This window comes from Mobula hypostoma, chromosome 11 (genome assembly GCF_963921235.1).
Source record: "Mobula hypostoma chromosome 11, sMobHyp1.1, whole genome shotgun sequence".
Classification (NCBI taxonomy): domain Eukaryota; kingdom Metazoa; phylum Chordata; class Chondrichthyes; order Myliobatiformes; family Myliobatidae; genus Mobula; species Mobula hypostoma.
The window spans coordinates 105874413-105889835 of record NC_086107.1 but is presented as its reverse complement, the minus strand read 5'-3'; the positions used below and the strand labels follow the sequence as shown (position 1 = coordinate 105889835).

Genomic DNA, 15423 nt, shown 5'->3' with positions numbered 1-15423 from the left:
CAAATAAATCTCCTCTGAACTCTTTCTCTCTCCCCCCTTAAACTTTTGCCCGCTGGTATTTGACATTTCTAAGCTGGGGCTAAAAAGCCTCTATCTGTCCTTTGTTTAAATACAAGAGATTCTGCAGATGCTGGAAATCTAGAGCAACATGCAGAAAACGTTGGAGGAACTCAGCAGTCAGGCAGCGTCAATACCTAAGGTGTCTCAGTGGTGTAGTGGTTAGCACAACAGTTCACAGTACAGGCGGCCTGGGTTCGATTCCCATCACTGCCTGCGAGGAACTACCCTTGACCACATAGTCTTCCTCTGGGTATTCTGGTTTCCTGGAAAGGACTATACTTCTGTAAAGACTCTGTGAAGGATGGGGGAAGGTGCCAGAATAGAAAGGAGAGGGGAGGGGAAGGAAGATAGCTGGATGGTAATAGGTGAAGTCAGGTGGGTGGGAAAGGGAAAGAGCTGGAGATGGAGGAATCTGATAGGAGAGGAGAGTGGACCATGGGAGAAAGGGGAGGAGGAGGTGACCCAGAGGGACTGATAAGCAGGTTAGAAGAGGTAAAAAGTTAGAGTAGGGAATAAAGGAAGGAAGGAGGGGCGGATTTATTTACCGGAAGGAGAAATGATCACCGCATGTTGAACTCCATGTTGTATCTGCTTCCACCACCACTCCTGGCAGCCTGTTCCAGTACCTATCACACTCTGAATAAAAAAAACTTGCCCCATACATCTCCTGTAAACACTCCCCCTCTCACCTCTCTCAATTCGCCCCTTCGTATTTGACTGGGAGAAAATATTCTGACTCTCGACATCACCTATCCCTCTGACAATCATTATCAAGTCTCCCCTCTGCCTCCTGTGCTTCTGGGAAAGCAAGCCAAGTTTTTCCAGCCGCTCCTTATGGTTCAGGTTGTGGCATCCTATGAACCTCTTCTGCAGTCTCTCCAAAGCCCCCACATCTTTGCTGTATGATGGAATTGATGGCTTTGTGGCCAAGTATGTGGACAATGCAAAGACAGCTGGAGGAGCAGGTCGTGTCCAAGGAGCAGAAGGATTTGGATAGATCAGGAGAATGGGCAAAGAATGGAATATGTGGAACATGATATAGGGAAGCATATGGCCATGCACTTTGGTAGAAAGAATGAAAATGTAGACTATTTCTAAACAGGGAGTGAATTCAAAAATTGGAGCTGCAAAGGGACATGGAAGTCCAAGTGCAGGATGCAGGCTGAGTCAGTGGTAAGGAAGGCAAATACAATGTTAGCATTCAATTTTAGAGCACTGGAATGTAAAAGCAAAGACGTAATGCTTTTATAAGGCATTGGCCAGAATGATTTTGGAGTATTGTGAGCAGTATTGGGCCCCTTTTCTAAGAAAGGATGTGCTGGCGTTGAAGAGGGTCCAGATAAGATTCATGAGGATGATCCTGGGAATGAAAGGGTTAACATACGAGGAGTGTTTGATGGCTCTGGGCCTGTACTCGTTGGAATTTATAAGAACTGTGTGGGGTGGGGGGTGGGGGGAAGGTCAACCTCATTGAGATCTACCAAATATTGAGAGGCCTAGGTGGAGTGGATGTGGAGAGTATGTTTTCAATAGTGCCAGTGTCTAGGACCAACCCGAATGTACAGCCTTGGAATAAACGCACGCCGCTTTGGAAGAGAAGTGAGGAGGAATTTCTTTGGCCAGAGCTGTGAGATTCATTGCCTCAGAGGCTGTGGAGACCAAGTTATTGAGTACTGTATACTCAAAGCAGAAGTTGATAGGTTCTTAAATAGCAGGGTGCCGAAGGAAAGAAGGCAAGAGAACCTTAATCAGAGAGATAACAAATCGTGGAATGCTGTTGCAAAATTGATGGGCCAAATGGCCTAATTATGATCCTGTCTTATGTTATATTGTAATGAGGAGATCAAAACCTCACATGATATTCAAATCTGGCTTGACCAAAGTTTTAAATAGATGCAACAAGCAATATACTATTTTGCAATATACCACAGCCCTTTGGTACACAGCCCATTAATCTACCAAAGCCCATTGATACACAACCCATTGATCTACCAAAGCCCATTGATGCACAATCCATTGATCTACCAAAGCCCATTGATACGCAACCCATTGATCTACCAAAGCCCATTGATACACAACCCATTGATCTACCAAAGCCCATTGATACACAACCCATTGATCTACCAAAGCCCATTGATACACAACCCATTGATCTACCAAAGCCCATTGATACACAACCCATTGATCTACCAAAGCCCATTGATACACAACCCATTGATCTACCAAAGCCCATTGATACACAACCCATTGATCTACCAAAGCCCATTGATACACAATCCATTGATCTACCAAAGCCCATTGATACACAACCCATTGATCTACCAAAACCCATTGATACACAATCCATTGATCTACCAAAGCCCATTGATGCACAATCCATTGATCTACCAAAGCCCATTGTTATAACCAGGCACAGGAAATGAAAGATGTGCTCTTAGATCTCAACAGGCAGTAAAATGCAATTGTTTGCAAAGAAATTTGTTCAGCTGGCTGAAAATATTTTTAATCTATAATAATGAATATGCACAGATTTAAATCAATCTTAAATCTACATCAAGGAAAATGGAGAAGTTTGGGGCATCTCTGGGCTGTGGTAGGTCAATGGGTTGTGTATCAATGGGCATTTGTAGATCAATGTTGTTCAAGGCTGGAGGTTGTAGAAGAGGCTTTTCAAAATGCTTCACTTTCACTCAGAATTGGAGTGGAAACACTTAGAACCCAGGTTTAGGAAGGAATAAAATAAAACGACTTCTTGCTCTTTCGTGGTTTAAAAATGAGCTTTCAAACCAACGGCTCAACAAAAGGAATTGCCAGAGGAGACGGTTGAAGCAGATACGATTACAGTGCTAAAAGGGCACGTGGGCACGAATTTGGATGGGGAAGCAGTGGAGGGATATACGCTTAATGCAGGAAAATGCTGTTAGAATAGACAGATGTCTTGACTGGTAACAGTACACCTAACTAAACAAATCATCACTAATACTCACCCTTTCCTATCTGTGGTCAAACGAGGCCTGGTTAGCTTTCTGCTCCATCCCACGTGGAATTAACTTATCTCTTCCTTCACTTGCAGGTAAAGCAAAGAAGGGGAAACACTGGAGAGGCAAGAATTGAGAGAAGGTGAGCTGGCGAGAGCCTGGCCCCAGCGGAGGTCGCCGCCACTCCTGTGTTCAGCTGTAACTAGTTTTGTGGTCATCCTGTTGACTAGAAGCTTTACTGTTTGCTTCGTGTCTGTCTGTGCAGGGAGCCTGATGGCACCCTGTCCATGTTGTGGTTCTTCAATCTGTGTAATATGCAATAAATCGATGTTGTGTGAACTGTGATCTCGGTCCTCTGTCTTGGCGACATCTCCGTATCACTCACTGCCTCAGCTCTGGTCCCTTCTGTACTTGACACTCCCCAGTTCCCGGACAGAGGTGAGTGGTTGTGTTACCACAGAACAGGACCAGGCCCTTCGGCCCATCATGACAGCAGCACACTAGCGCAGCCCTAAGTGCAATCGTTTTACAGCGCCAGCAACCTCGGTTCGATTCCCGCCGCTGCCCGTAAGGAGTTTGTACGTTCTCCCCCTGACCGCGTGGGTTTCCTCCGGGTGCTCCTGTTTCCTCCCACAGTCCAATGGGTTAATGAGCTCTGGGCATGCTATGTTGACTCCAGAAGCAGAGCAAAACTTGAGGGCAGCTGAACATTATGCCCGCTGATTTGACCTAAACAATGCCTATCACTGTACGCTTTGAAGTGTACATTTTTGGTCTCCAAATTTGAGGAAGAACATTCTTGCTATTGAGGGAGTGCAGCGTAGGTTCACGAGGTTAATTCCCGGGATGGTGGGACTGTCATATGTTGAAAGATTGGAGCGACTGGGCTTGTATACACTGGAATTTAGAAGGATGAGAGGGGATCTGATTGAAACATATAAGATTATTAAGGGATTGGACATGCTAGAGGCAGGAAACATGTTCCGGATGTTGGTGGGGGGGCAGAACCAGAGGCCACAGTTTAAGAATAAGGGGTAGACAATTTAGAACTGAGTTGTGGAAAAACTTTTTCACACAGCGGGTTGTGGTTCTGTGGAATGCTCTGCCTCAGAAGGCAGTGGAGGCCAATTCTCTGGATTCTTTCAAGAAAGAGTTAGATAGAGCTCTTAAAGATAGCAGAGTGAAGGGATATGGGGAGAAGGCAGGAACAGGGTACTGATTGTGGATGATCAGCCATGATCACAGTGAATGGCGGTGCTGGCTCGAAGGGCTGAATGGCCTACTCCTGCACCTATTGTCTATTGTCTATTGACAGATAAAGCTAATCTTATTATCTCAAGCAACACACACAATGTGCTGGCGGAACTCAGCAGGTCAGGCTGCATCTGTGGAAATGAATAAACAGTCGACGTTTCAGGCTGAGACCCCAATGGAGGGTCTTGGTACAAAACGTTATTCACTTTCATAGACGCTGCCTGACCTGCTGAGCTTCTGCAGCATTTTGTGTGTGTGTGTGCGCACTGCTGCTTTGGATTTTAAGCGTCTGCAAACTTTCTTGTGTTTTTAATCTTTTATCTGTATCCTTTATGCCTGTGCTGAACATGACCCTAAATTAAACTCAGTCCCCTCTGCCTGTACAATTTCACCCTGTTCCCTGCATTTTTACGTGTCTGTCTAACATCCTATTCAGTGTCTCTGTCGTATCCCTGGCAGCCCAGTCCAGAACTCGCCTCCCTCTAAGAAAATTTGCGCCTCAGATCCCCCTTAATCCTTCCCCCTCTCACCCTGAATGAACACCCTCAGTATATGACATTTCTACCCTGGGAGAGAGATCCTGTCAATCTTATCAAAGCCTACTGATCATAGTTTTATAAACTTCTAGCATGCCTCTCCTCAGCCTTCGACGCTTCAGAAAAAAGATCAATTCTAGTTTAGATTAGATTAGATTAGATTATGAGGACACGCAGTCCTCTTTTATTGTCGTTTAGTAATGCATGCATTAAGAAATGATGGTGTGATATCACAGAAACACAGGACAGACCAAGACTGAAAAACTGACAAAAACCACAAAATTATAACATATAGTTACAACAGTGCAACAATACCATAACTTGATGAAGAACAGGCCATGGGCACGGTAGAAAAAGGTTCAAAGTCTCTCGAAAGTCCCACATCTCACGCAGACGGGAGAAGGAAGAAAACTCTCCCTGCCATGCCCGACCACAGTCCGACTCTGAGTCGTCCGAAAACTTCGAGCCTCCGACACCGAGCACCGAGCACCATCTCTGCTTTTGTCCAATCTCTCCTTATATCTCAGACCCTCTAATCCAGACAGCATGCTAGTGAACATCTTCTGCACTCTCTCCAAAACCTCCTGTGATGGGGCAACCACAGATTCGTACTATATTCCAAAAGCGGTCCAAACAAAGTTTTATATAGATGCAACTAACTTCTTTACTCTTATACTGAGTGCCCCAACCACTGATGGCCACCCATGCCCTATATCTTCTTCACCATGTTTTCTGCCTGTGTAGACACTTTCAGGGAGCTCTGGGCTTGGACCACGAGATCCCTCTTTACATGCTGGATAAAATTCCCTCTCTGATGTCTTCTGAAGTGCTGTGACCAAATCCGGGAGTCACTACGGAAGGCTTTGGAGAGAGTGGAACAGTGACTAAGTTAATAGAGCTGTTGCCTCAGTCCTGACCTTCAGAAGCTGTCTTGTGTGGAGCTTGCAGGTCCTCCCTGTGGTGGTGTGGAGTTTCTTCTGGGTGCTCCTGTTTTCTTCCACATCCCAAAAGCGTGAGGGTCGTGGGTTAATTGTCCACTGTAAGTTGCCCCTGCGGGGTGGGTGAGGGGTAGGACTAATGGGAGCATAGATACAAGGAAATTAGTGCAGAAATCAGATTGTTCTGTGAGCCAGCATAAACACAATGGGCTGAAAGGCCTCCTTTTCTATATAAGGAGCTATGGTGGCACTTTCTAACCATGTGGACCTCCAGGACCTGTGAAAAGTCCTAAGGTTCAAACATACCACAGAAACTGATATTGAATAATTGCTGCCCTCTGCTGGCACCTACAGTGATGGGCTGGTGCTGCCCTCTGCTGGCATCTTCAGTGATGGACTGGTGGCACCTTCAGTGATGGGTTGGTGCTGCCACTTGCTGGCACCTACTGTGATAGCTGGTGCTGCCCCCTGGTGGTACCTTCGATGATGGGCTGGTCACCAGGAATTCTGCAGATGCCGGAAATTCAAGCCACACACATCAAAGTTGCTGGTGAATGCAGCAGGCCAGGCAGCATCTCTAGGAAGAGGTACAGTTGATGTTTTGGGCCGAGACCCTTCGTCAGGACTCATGGGCTGGTGCTGCCCCCTGGTACCCCTCCCGTTCGTGGTATCTCTCTCCCTCTTCCCACCTGATTTAAAAAAATCAGATTTTGAGTAAGAGAGCTCCAAAAACCAACCAACACTGGAAAGTAAACCCAAGGGTTCTGCAGATGCTGGAAAATCCAGAGCACACACAAGTCCTCATGAAGGGTCTCAACCCAAAACGTTGACTGTTTATTCCTCTCCATAGATGCTGCCTGACCTGCTGAGACCCTCCAGTATTTTGTATCTGTTGCTCTGGAGAATAAAGATAAGCTTCATCTCTGTCATAAGTGGGTGACACTTATTTTTAAACACAAAATTCTCTGCAGATGCTGGGGTCAAAGCAACACACACAACACACTGGAGGAACTCAGCAGGTCAGGCAGTATCAGTGGAAAAGATCGGTCAACGTTTCGGGCCGGAACCCTTCGTCAGGACTGAAGAGGGAAGGGGCAGAGGCCCTATAAAGAAGGTGGGGGGAGGGTGGGAAGGAGAAGGCTGGTAGGTTCCAGGTGAAAAACCAGTAAGGGGAAAGATAAAGGGGTGGGGGAGGGAAGAGGCAGGAAAGGTGAAGAAGGAATAGGGGAAAACACAATAGGTAGTAGAAGGAGGCGGAACCAAGAAGGAGGAGGTAGGCAGCTGTGGGAGGGGGCAGAGTGAAATAGGGATAAGGGGAGGGAACTACCAGAAGGTGGAGAATACCAAGGGGCTGGAGACTATACAGACGGTATATGAGGTGTTGCTCCTCCAACCTGAGTTTAGCCTCATCATGTCAGTAGAGGAGGCCATGTATGAACATATCTGAATGGGAATGTGAGGCAGAGTTGAAGTGGGTGGCTATTGGGAGATCCTGTCTGATGTGGCGGACGGAGCGAAGGTGCTCGACTTATTTAACTTTACGCAACACACATCAAAGTCGCTGGTGAACGCAGCAGGCCAGGCAGCATCTCTAGGAAGAGGTACAGTCGACGTTTCAGGCCGAGACCCTTTGTCAGGACTAACAGAAGGAAGAGCTAGTAAGAGATTTGAAAGTGGGAGGGGGAGGGGGAGATCCAAAATGATAGGAGAAGACAGGAGGGGGAGGGATGGAGCCAAGAGCTGGACAGGTGATAGGCAAAAGGGGATACGAGAGGATCATGGGACAGGAGGTCCGGGAAGAAAGACGGGGTGGGGGGGGGGGACCCAGAGGATGGGCAAGGGGTATATTCAGAGGGACAGAGGGAGAAAAAGGAGAGAGAGAGAAAGAATGTGTGTATATAAATAACGGATGGGGTACGAGGGGGAGGTGGGGCCTTAGCGGAAGTTAAAGGAGTCGATGTTCATGCCATCAGGTTGGAGGCTACCCAGACAGAATATAAGGTGTTGTTTCTCCAACCTGAGTGTGGCTTCATCTTTACAGTAGAGGAGGCCGTGGATAGACATGTCAGAATGGGAATGGGATATGGAATTAAAATGTGTGTATATAAATAAATAACTTTACTGTAATTTACAATAACAATAATATTTTATTACTATGTATTACACTGATTCTGATACGTGAGCCTTGAAACTTTGTCTCCTTGCTGAGTGGACAATCCTTCCTGTTCCTGTCATGAACAACACGGGAACATCTCTGGCAGGCTGATAGTTTCCGTCGGTGAGGGGCCTCTGGAGAGGGGACTTTGGCACTTTGTTCTCTGGCCAGCTCACTGGAACGTTTCAGCGCCACTGACTGAACACAGCCAGGAGAGGGCGACAGAGGCTTAAAATTCAGATCCACCAGAGCGATCTGGATTTCAGCCCTTCTCCAGTCTCTTATCTCTCTCATCAATCAACTTCCCAGCTCTTTACTTCACCTCTCTTCCTCTCCTGGTTTCACCTAGCACCTGCCACCTCGTACCTCTTCCTCCCCTGCCCCCACCTTCTTACTCTGACTTCTCCCCTACCTGTCCAGTCCTGATGAAGGATCTCGGCCCGAAACGTCGATCGACTGTTCACTCTTCTCCATAGACGCTGCCCGGCCTGCTGAGTTCCTCCTGCATTCTGTGTGTGTTGCTCGGATTTCCAGCGTCTGCAGGTTTTCTCTTGTTTCTGCCAGAGAGAAGCAGAGTGAGTGGGAGGAGACCATAGGAGCAGAATTAGGCCATTTGGCCCATCAAATCTGTGCCACCAATCCATCACCAGATTGATTCCTGGGATGGCAGGACTTTCATATGATGAAAGACTGGATCGACTAGGCTTATACTCACTGGAATTTAGAAGATTGAGGGGGGATCTGATTGAAACATATAAAATTCTAAAGGGGTTGGACAGGCTAGATGCAGGAAGATTGTTCCCGATGTTGGGGAAGTCCAGAATGAGGGGTCACAGTTTGAGGATAAAGGGGAAGCCTTTTAGGACCGAGATTAGGAAAAACTTCTTCACACAGAGAGTGGTGAATCTGTGGAATTCTCTGCCACAGCAAACAGTTGAGGCCAGTTCATTGGCTATATTTAAGAGGGAGTTAGATATGGCCCTTGTGGCTAAAGGGATCAGGGGGTATGGAGAGAAGGCAGGTAGAGGGTTCTGAGTTGGATGATCAGCCATGATTATACTGAATGGTGGTGCAGGCTCGAAGGGCCAAATGGCCTACTCCTGCACCTATTTTCTATGTATCTATGTTTCTATGGCTGATTTATTATCCCATTAAAGCCCATTCTCCTGCCTTCTCCCCATAACCTTAGACACCCTGAATAATCAAGAACCTATCAACCTCAGCTTCAAATATACTCAGGGGTTTGGCCTCCTCAGCCAGCTGAGGTAATGAATTCCTCAGATTCACTACCCTCTGGTTAAAGAAACTCCTTTCATCTCTGCTCTAACTGGATATCCCTCTGTTCTAAGGATGCGGTCCTAGACTCCCCCATTATAGGAAACATTCACTCTGTCTAGGTCTTTCAATATTCGATAGGTTTCAATGAGATCCCCTTTCATTCTTCTAAACCCCAGTGAGTACAGGCCCAGAGCCACCAAATGGTCCTCGTTCATGAACTCTTTCATTCCTAGAGTCATGCTCATGAACCTTCTCTGGACCCTCTCCAATACCAGCATATCCTTTCTTTGATAAAACTGCTCACAATACTCCAAGTGTGGTCTGACCAATGCCTTACAAAGCCTCAGCATGACAACCCTGTGCTTAGATTTTAGTCCTCTTGAGATGAACATTAACATTGCATTTGGCTTCCTTTACCATTGACTCAACCTGCAAGTTAACCTGTAGGGAACCATGCACAAGGACTTCCAAGTTCCTCTGCACTCTGATTTTTGGATTTTCTCCCCATTTCGAAATTAGTCTACGACTTTGTTCCTTCTACCAAACCGCATGACCTTCCCTACATTCCATCTGCCACTTCTTCACTCATTCCTCCAATCTGCTTTCTCAACACTACCTGTCCCCGGACCTATCCTCGTATCATCCGCACATTTGGCCACAAAGGATGGGAGAGAGACTGGCGGGGGAGGCGTGGGAGAGAGAGAGGGGGAATGGGAAGGGGCTGTGGGTGGGAGAGGCAGAGGGGATAGAGTAAGTGGAATGGGAGGAAGAAGGACAGAAAGTGTATGATTGGAGAGATAGAGGGATGGAGACAGAGGGAGACATAAAACAGTAATACAGGCAGAGAGAGAGAGAAAGAGAGACAGATTGAGAGAAAGAGAGACAGAGAGATAGATAGACAAAAAGAGGGAGAGAGAGATATTCATAGACACACACACACAGGGAGCCAGAATGAGAGATCGACCGAGAGAGAGAGAGATGCAGAGCGAGACACGGACACAGACACACACAGAGAAACAGAGAGTGAGGCACTGAGAGAGAGAGAGAAAGTCAGAGACAAATATCCACACATGCAGAAACACACACACACATAAATTCAGAGAGAAAGAGAGGCAGAGAGACTGAGAAAAAGAGAGGCAGACAGAGAGAGAGAGAGGGATACGAAAGGGAATGTGTGTATCAGTGAGAAAAAAGGATAAAGTGAGAGGGATAGTTGGACTGGAGACGGTGAGGGGCACAGGTGGGGTCTGAAAGTGGGCTGGTGTCCTTTGTTGTGAGAGTCCGTTAGATACAAGACATTCATAGAATTTTGCAAGCAACGCCCACCCTAAGTTACACTTCCACGCACCTGTGTCCCAGACACCAAGGAAACCCTTTTGTCTTTCAACTGCCCCATCCCAATTAAAACTCCTGAATATGACCATTGGATCTCTACCTGCCCCAACCCCCTGAAAGTAAACATTGGACCACCATCGGTCCCAACCCCCTGTATGTGTACACACACTCCTATAGTACAGACAGGGACACAAACACCCCCACAGTACAGGCAGGGAGAACACTAACAGGGCCTTGCCATCAGTCAGAAACATTCTCTCAGAAAAAAACAAGTAACTGCAGCTCTGGAATTGGGGAAATTTGTGTCACAATTTATTAAGATAATTAATAAAATTAATGAGGCTCAACTTTATGGTGAATTAGTAAGACGTCTATTAGGATAAATCAGGTAATAATGTTTCTATCATTTAGGTGGTTTTATGGGGCACCAGCATTAAGGTAAATAAGGTAATAATAATGATGAGAATGCTACAATTAGGCTAATTAAGGTAATTAATTTGTGTGATGTTCCCATATTTATGTTAGGTAAGATAGTGGATTATGTGACAGGATAATTAAGAGAAATAAGGTAACATTTATTCAAGCAGTGCTATAATTTAGGGTACATAAATTAATATACATTAACGGTATTAATAATTGGGTTGATAGTGCAAAGCAACTCGAATAAGAATAAGAAGGGTTCTATAATTAAAGTGTCTATCAGTGGAGTAGGTCAATGGTCAGTCGAGACCTGTGCTGGAGTAGAATTCTCTGGACTCCGTTGGAGGGGTGTTGTCTCCACAGCTCCTGACAGTACCTCTGTTTGGGTGGCTGAAGCCGAGGACTGTCCCCAGTAATCGTCTCCCTCCCCCGGCATCTCTCACGCCTCTTGTACCCTCTGGATCACTCGCTCATCTGCCCCTCTCCGCCTCGCACGCCTCACGCAACCACGAATCCGCTTGGCGTGTACTGAATACGCATCGGAATCCGGTTTATCGTCACTGTCATGAACCCTGTTTGTTTTTTGAGGTGGAGGTACAGTGCAGCAGGGAGTTCAGGGAGGGGTAGCACCTCTGGTGAAGGGGCTTGACGTGTCCATTCCGGGGCGGCTCACCCGGCTTTGGTCCCCGCCGGACACGCGGCTCTGAGAACCTGTCTGCGTGGGGACGACGGCCACACCCCGGCACACCGCTTCCACAGGCGGGCTAAATCAGCTGAGGGTAGCCGGCGGCCTCATACCCCGGTGAGACAGGGATATACCTGTCCCAGCATGTGAAGTCAGCTCTGGCGGGCTGGATGGACGAGATCCTATACGCCGAGGAAGGCGGTTCTGCCGCGCTCCGTGGAGAGCGGAGCGCACGACAAGGCACAGCAGACATCGTGGTCGTCCACTGCAAGACCCCAGTTTGTGACGTTTGTTCGTACCCCTGGACCCGGACTTCTGAGGTTGAGAGAGTGGAACTGCTGTACAGTGCAAGGGCTTTCGCTCTTTAAAAACTCTCCGGCATAGGAGGGAACGTCGGCTCAGATCATGAGAGGTCCGCGTCGGGCATTTTCATGCCTTACAAGGCGCAGATTGGAAGTCTGTGTGGGGCGCCACTCCTCACACAGACTAGAGCAATGTGTGATTGCTCAAAGACACAAACACAAACACACTGCCACATCTAGACAAACGCCTTAACCACTTGGCCACGGGCCCAACACTCCCGTATAGGTCTCCTGTCATTGTTGGATAGGACGGGCAGCCAACATAAGTTACAATAAGTAAATAAATAAACAAGATACAAACAAATAATTAGTGCAAAAAGAAATCAGAATATGAGGTACTGCCTATGGGTTCATGGACCATCCAGAAATCTGACGGTGGAGGGGAAGAAGCTGTTTCTAAACTGTAGAGTGAAGGTTTTCAGGCTCCTGTATCTCCTCCTCAGTGGTAGTTTTGAGAAGAGGGCATTGCCCAGATGGTGAGGGTCCCAGATGGCGAACGCCAACTTTTTGAGGCACCACCTTTTGGACATGTCGTCGATGGTGGGAGGGTTCAGCTCGCTAGGAAGCTAGCTGACTCCACGTTCCAGTGACACCTGTCAGGATGCTCTCCCCGGTACGTTTGTAGGAATGGCCGTGTCCCTGGGAGTGAGGTGGGCAGTGGATATCCATTACCCACCTCGGCACTTGCCCGGGTTCTCTTCCAGGCCGGCTCAGCCTCCGTGGCTGGGAAACACGCGGGCGTGAGTGGAAGCGTAAGCGGAGGGGAACTCGCATCTTCCGTGGTCTGTCCGGCAGTGTGGAATCCCGCATGGTGAAGGAGTCACACATCTCCACCACACGGGAAGACCCAGGAGTCTGCAGATGCTGGAATCTGAAGTAACATAAGAAATGCTAGAGCAGGACATCCCAACCTTCTTCATGCCATGGACCCCTACTATTAACTGAGGGGAGAGTCTAGGACAAGAGGGCACAGCCTCAGGATAGAGGGGCGCCTTTTCAAAACAGAGATGTGGAGAAATTTCCTTAGCCAAAGGGTGGTGAATTTGTTGCCACATGCAGTTGTGGAGGCCAGGTCGTTGGGTGTACTTAAGGCAGAAATTGATAGGTTCTTGATTGGACACGGTATCAAAGGTTACGGGGAACTGGGGTTGAGGAGGAAGGAAAAAAAGTACCAGCTATGGTGGCACAGTGACATCAGCGCCGGACTCCGGAATGGAGGTTCCCGGGTTCGAATCCAGTCGGGCAGCTCCCAAGTACACTTTCCATCCGTGCTGAGTTGAGTGTTAAGCTTGCAACTTGACCTCGTAAAATAAAGAAAAATACTGCAAAATGTCTGTGCATGGAGTGGCGCCCCACACAGCCTTCCGATCCGTGCCTTGCAAGGCATGAAAATGCCTGACGCTGGCCTCTCAGGCCTGAGTTGACGGCATCATCATCATCATCATCATCATCACCACCATCATCATCATCATCACCATCATCATCATCATCATCATCACCGTCGTCGCCGTCATCATCATCATCATCATCATTGTGGTCATCATCATCATCACCATCATCGTCATCATCATCATTGTGGTCATCATCATCATCATCATCATGAAATGGCGGAGCAAACTCAATGGTTCAAATGGCCTAATTTTGCTCCTATGTCTTGTGGCCTTATGGGTCCACGGAGCCCAGGTTAGTTGGGGACCCCTGTGCTAGAGGAACTCAGGCAGCATCCGTGAAAGGATATGGACAGTCGTATTTTGGTTCGAGGTCCTTCTGAATGAAGTTTTCCAACTTGAAATAGCAACAGTTTATTTTCCTCCACAGATGCTGCCTGACCCGTTGAGTTTCTCAGCATCTTGTGGGTTCCACCACGAAAGAAAACTGCTCTGCTGGTGAAAAGCTCTGGTTCCAAAGGGGAGCGCATGAGTCTGTGAACTTCTGCCTCACAACTCCAGGGACCAGGTTCGATCCTGACCTCCGGGGCTGTCCAGGCGGAGTCTGCAGGCTCCCCCTGCCGCCACTTGGGTTTCCTCCGGGTGCTCCGGCTTCTGCCCACGTTCCAGAGATGGAGGAATGAGTCGGACAATCAGGCCGCTGCAAGTTGCTCCTAGCATGCGGGGGAGGGGTGGGACCTGGGGGTGGGGGGGTGGGGATGACGGGTTTGCGGGCAGCACGGTCACATAGCGATTAGAGTAATGCTTCGTAGCGCCAGCGACCCGGGCTCGATTCCCATTGCGGTTTGTAAGGAGTTTGTGTGGTCTCCCCATGAACGTGTGGGTTTCCACCGGGTGTTCCAGTTTCCTCCCAGAGTCCAAAGACGTACAAGTTTGGGTCCGTGAGTTGTGGGCACGCTACGTTGGCACCGGAAGCCTGGCGACACCTGCGGGCTGCCCCCACCCCCACCCCCCGGTCATCCTTGGTCATTGAAGCAAACGACACATTTCCCTGCTTTGATGTTTTCACGTCGACGTGACAAATAAAGCGAATGTAATCTAGGGCGCCATGGTAGCGTAGCAGTTAGTGCGATGCTCTTACAGCCTGAGGTGCCAGAGCTCTGAGTTCTGTCAGAAGTTTGTACGTCCTTCCCTTGAGCGCGTGGGTTTCCTCCGGGTGCCCCGGTTTCCTCCCAGAGTCCAAAGACGCACCGTTTAATTGGTAAATTGTCCCGTGACTGCGCTGGAATTAAATATATGAGTTACTGGGTGGTGTGTGCATGGTCTCCTCAAACTCACTCCGCTTCAAAATCTGCAGACACTGGAAATCCAAAGCAACGCACTCAAAGTCTTTTCGTGATTTTTATTAACGACCTGGATGTGGGGGTAGAAGGCTGGGTTGACAAGTTTGCAGACGACACAAAGATTGGTGGTGTTGTAGATAGTGTAGAAGATTGTTGAGACATTGATAGGATGCAGAAGTGGGCTGAGAAGTGACAGATGGAGTTCAACCCGGAGAAGTGTGAGGTGGTAAACTTTGGAAGGACAAACTCCAAGGCAGAGTACAAAGTAAATGGCAGGATACTTGGTAGAGTGGAGGAGCAGAGGGATCTCGGGGTACATGTCCACGGATCCCTGAAAGTTGCCTCACAGGTAGATAGGGTAGTTAAGAAAGCTTATGGGGTGTTAGCTTTCATAAGTCGAGGGATAGAGTTTAAGAGTCGCGATGTAATGATGCAACTCTATAAAACTCTGGTTAGGCCACACTTGGAGTATTGTGTCCAGTTCTGGTCACCTCACTACAGGAAGGATGTGGAAGCATTGGAAAGGGTACAGAGGAGATTTACCAGGATGCTGCCTGGTTTAGAAAGTATGCATTATGATCAGAGATTAAGGGAGCTAGGGCTTTAAACTTTGGAGAGAAGGAGGATGAGAGGAGACATGATAGAGGTGTACAAGATAATAAGAAGAATAGATAGAGTGGATAGCCAGCGC

The 15423-nt window shown here is 47.9% G+C and overlaps 1 protein-coding gene across 1 annotated transcript in view; it reads right to left on the bottom strand.

The window, feature by feature from the left end:
• Nucleotides 1-15423, bottom strand: part of LOC134354070 (uncharacterized) — a 137104-nt gene that overhangs the window by 61086 nt on the left and 60595 nt on the right. The window contains exons 2-3 of the mRNA XM_063062808.1: nucleotides 8334-8478; nucleotides 5746-5902 (exon numbers count right to left, since the gene is read on the bottom strand). Of these exons, the coding sequence (XP_062918878.1) occupies nucleotides 5746-5902; nucleotides 8334-8395 (219 nt within the window). The 5' untranslated portion in view covers nucleotides 8396-8478. The remainder of the gene's footprint in view (nucleotides 1-5745; nucleotides 5903-8333; nucleotides 8479-15423) is intronic.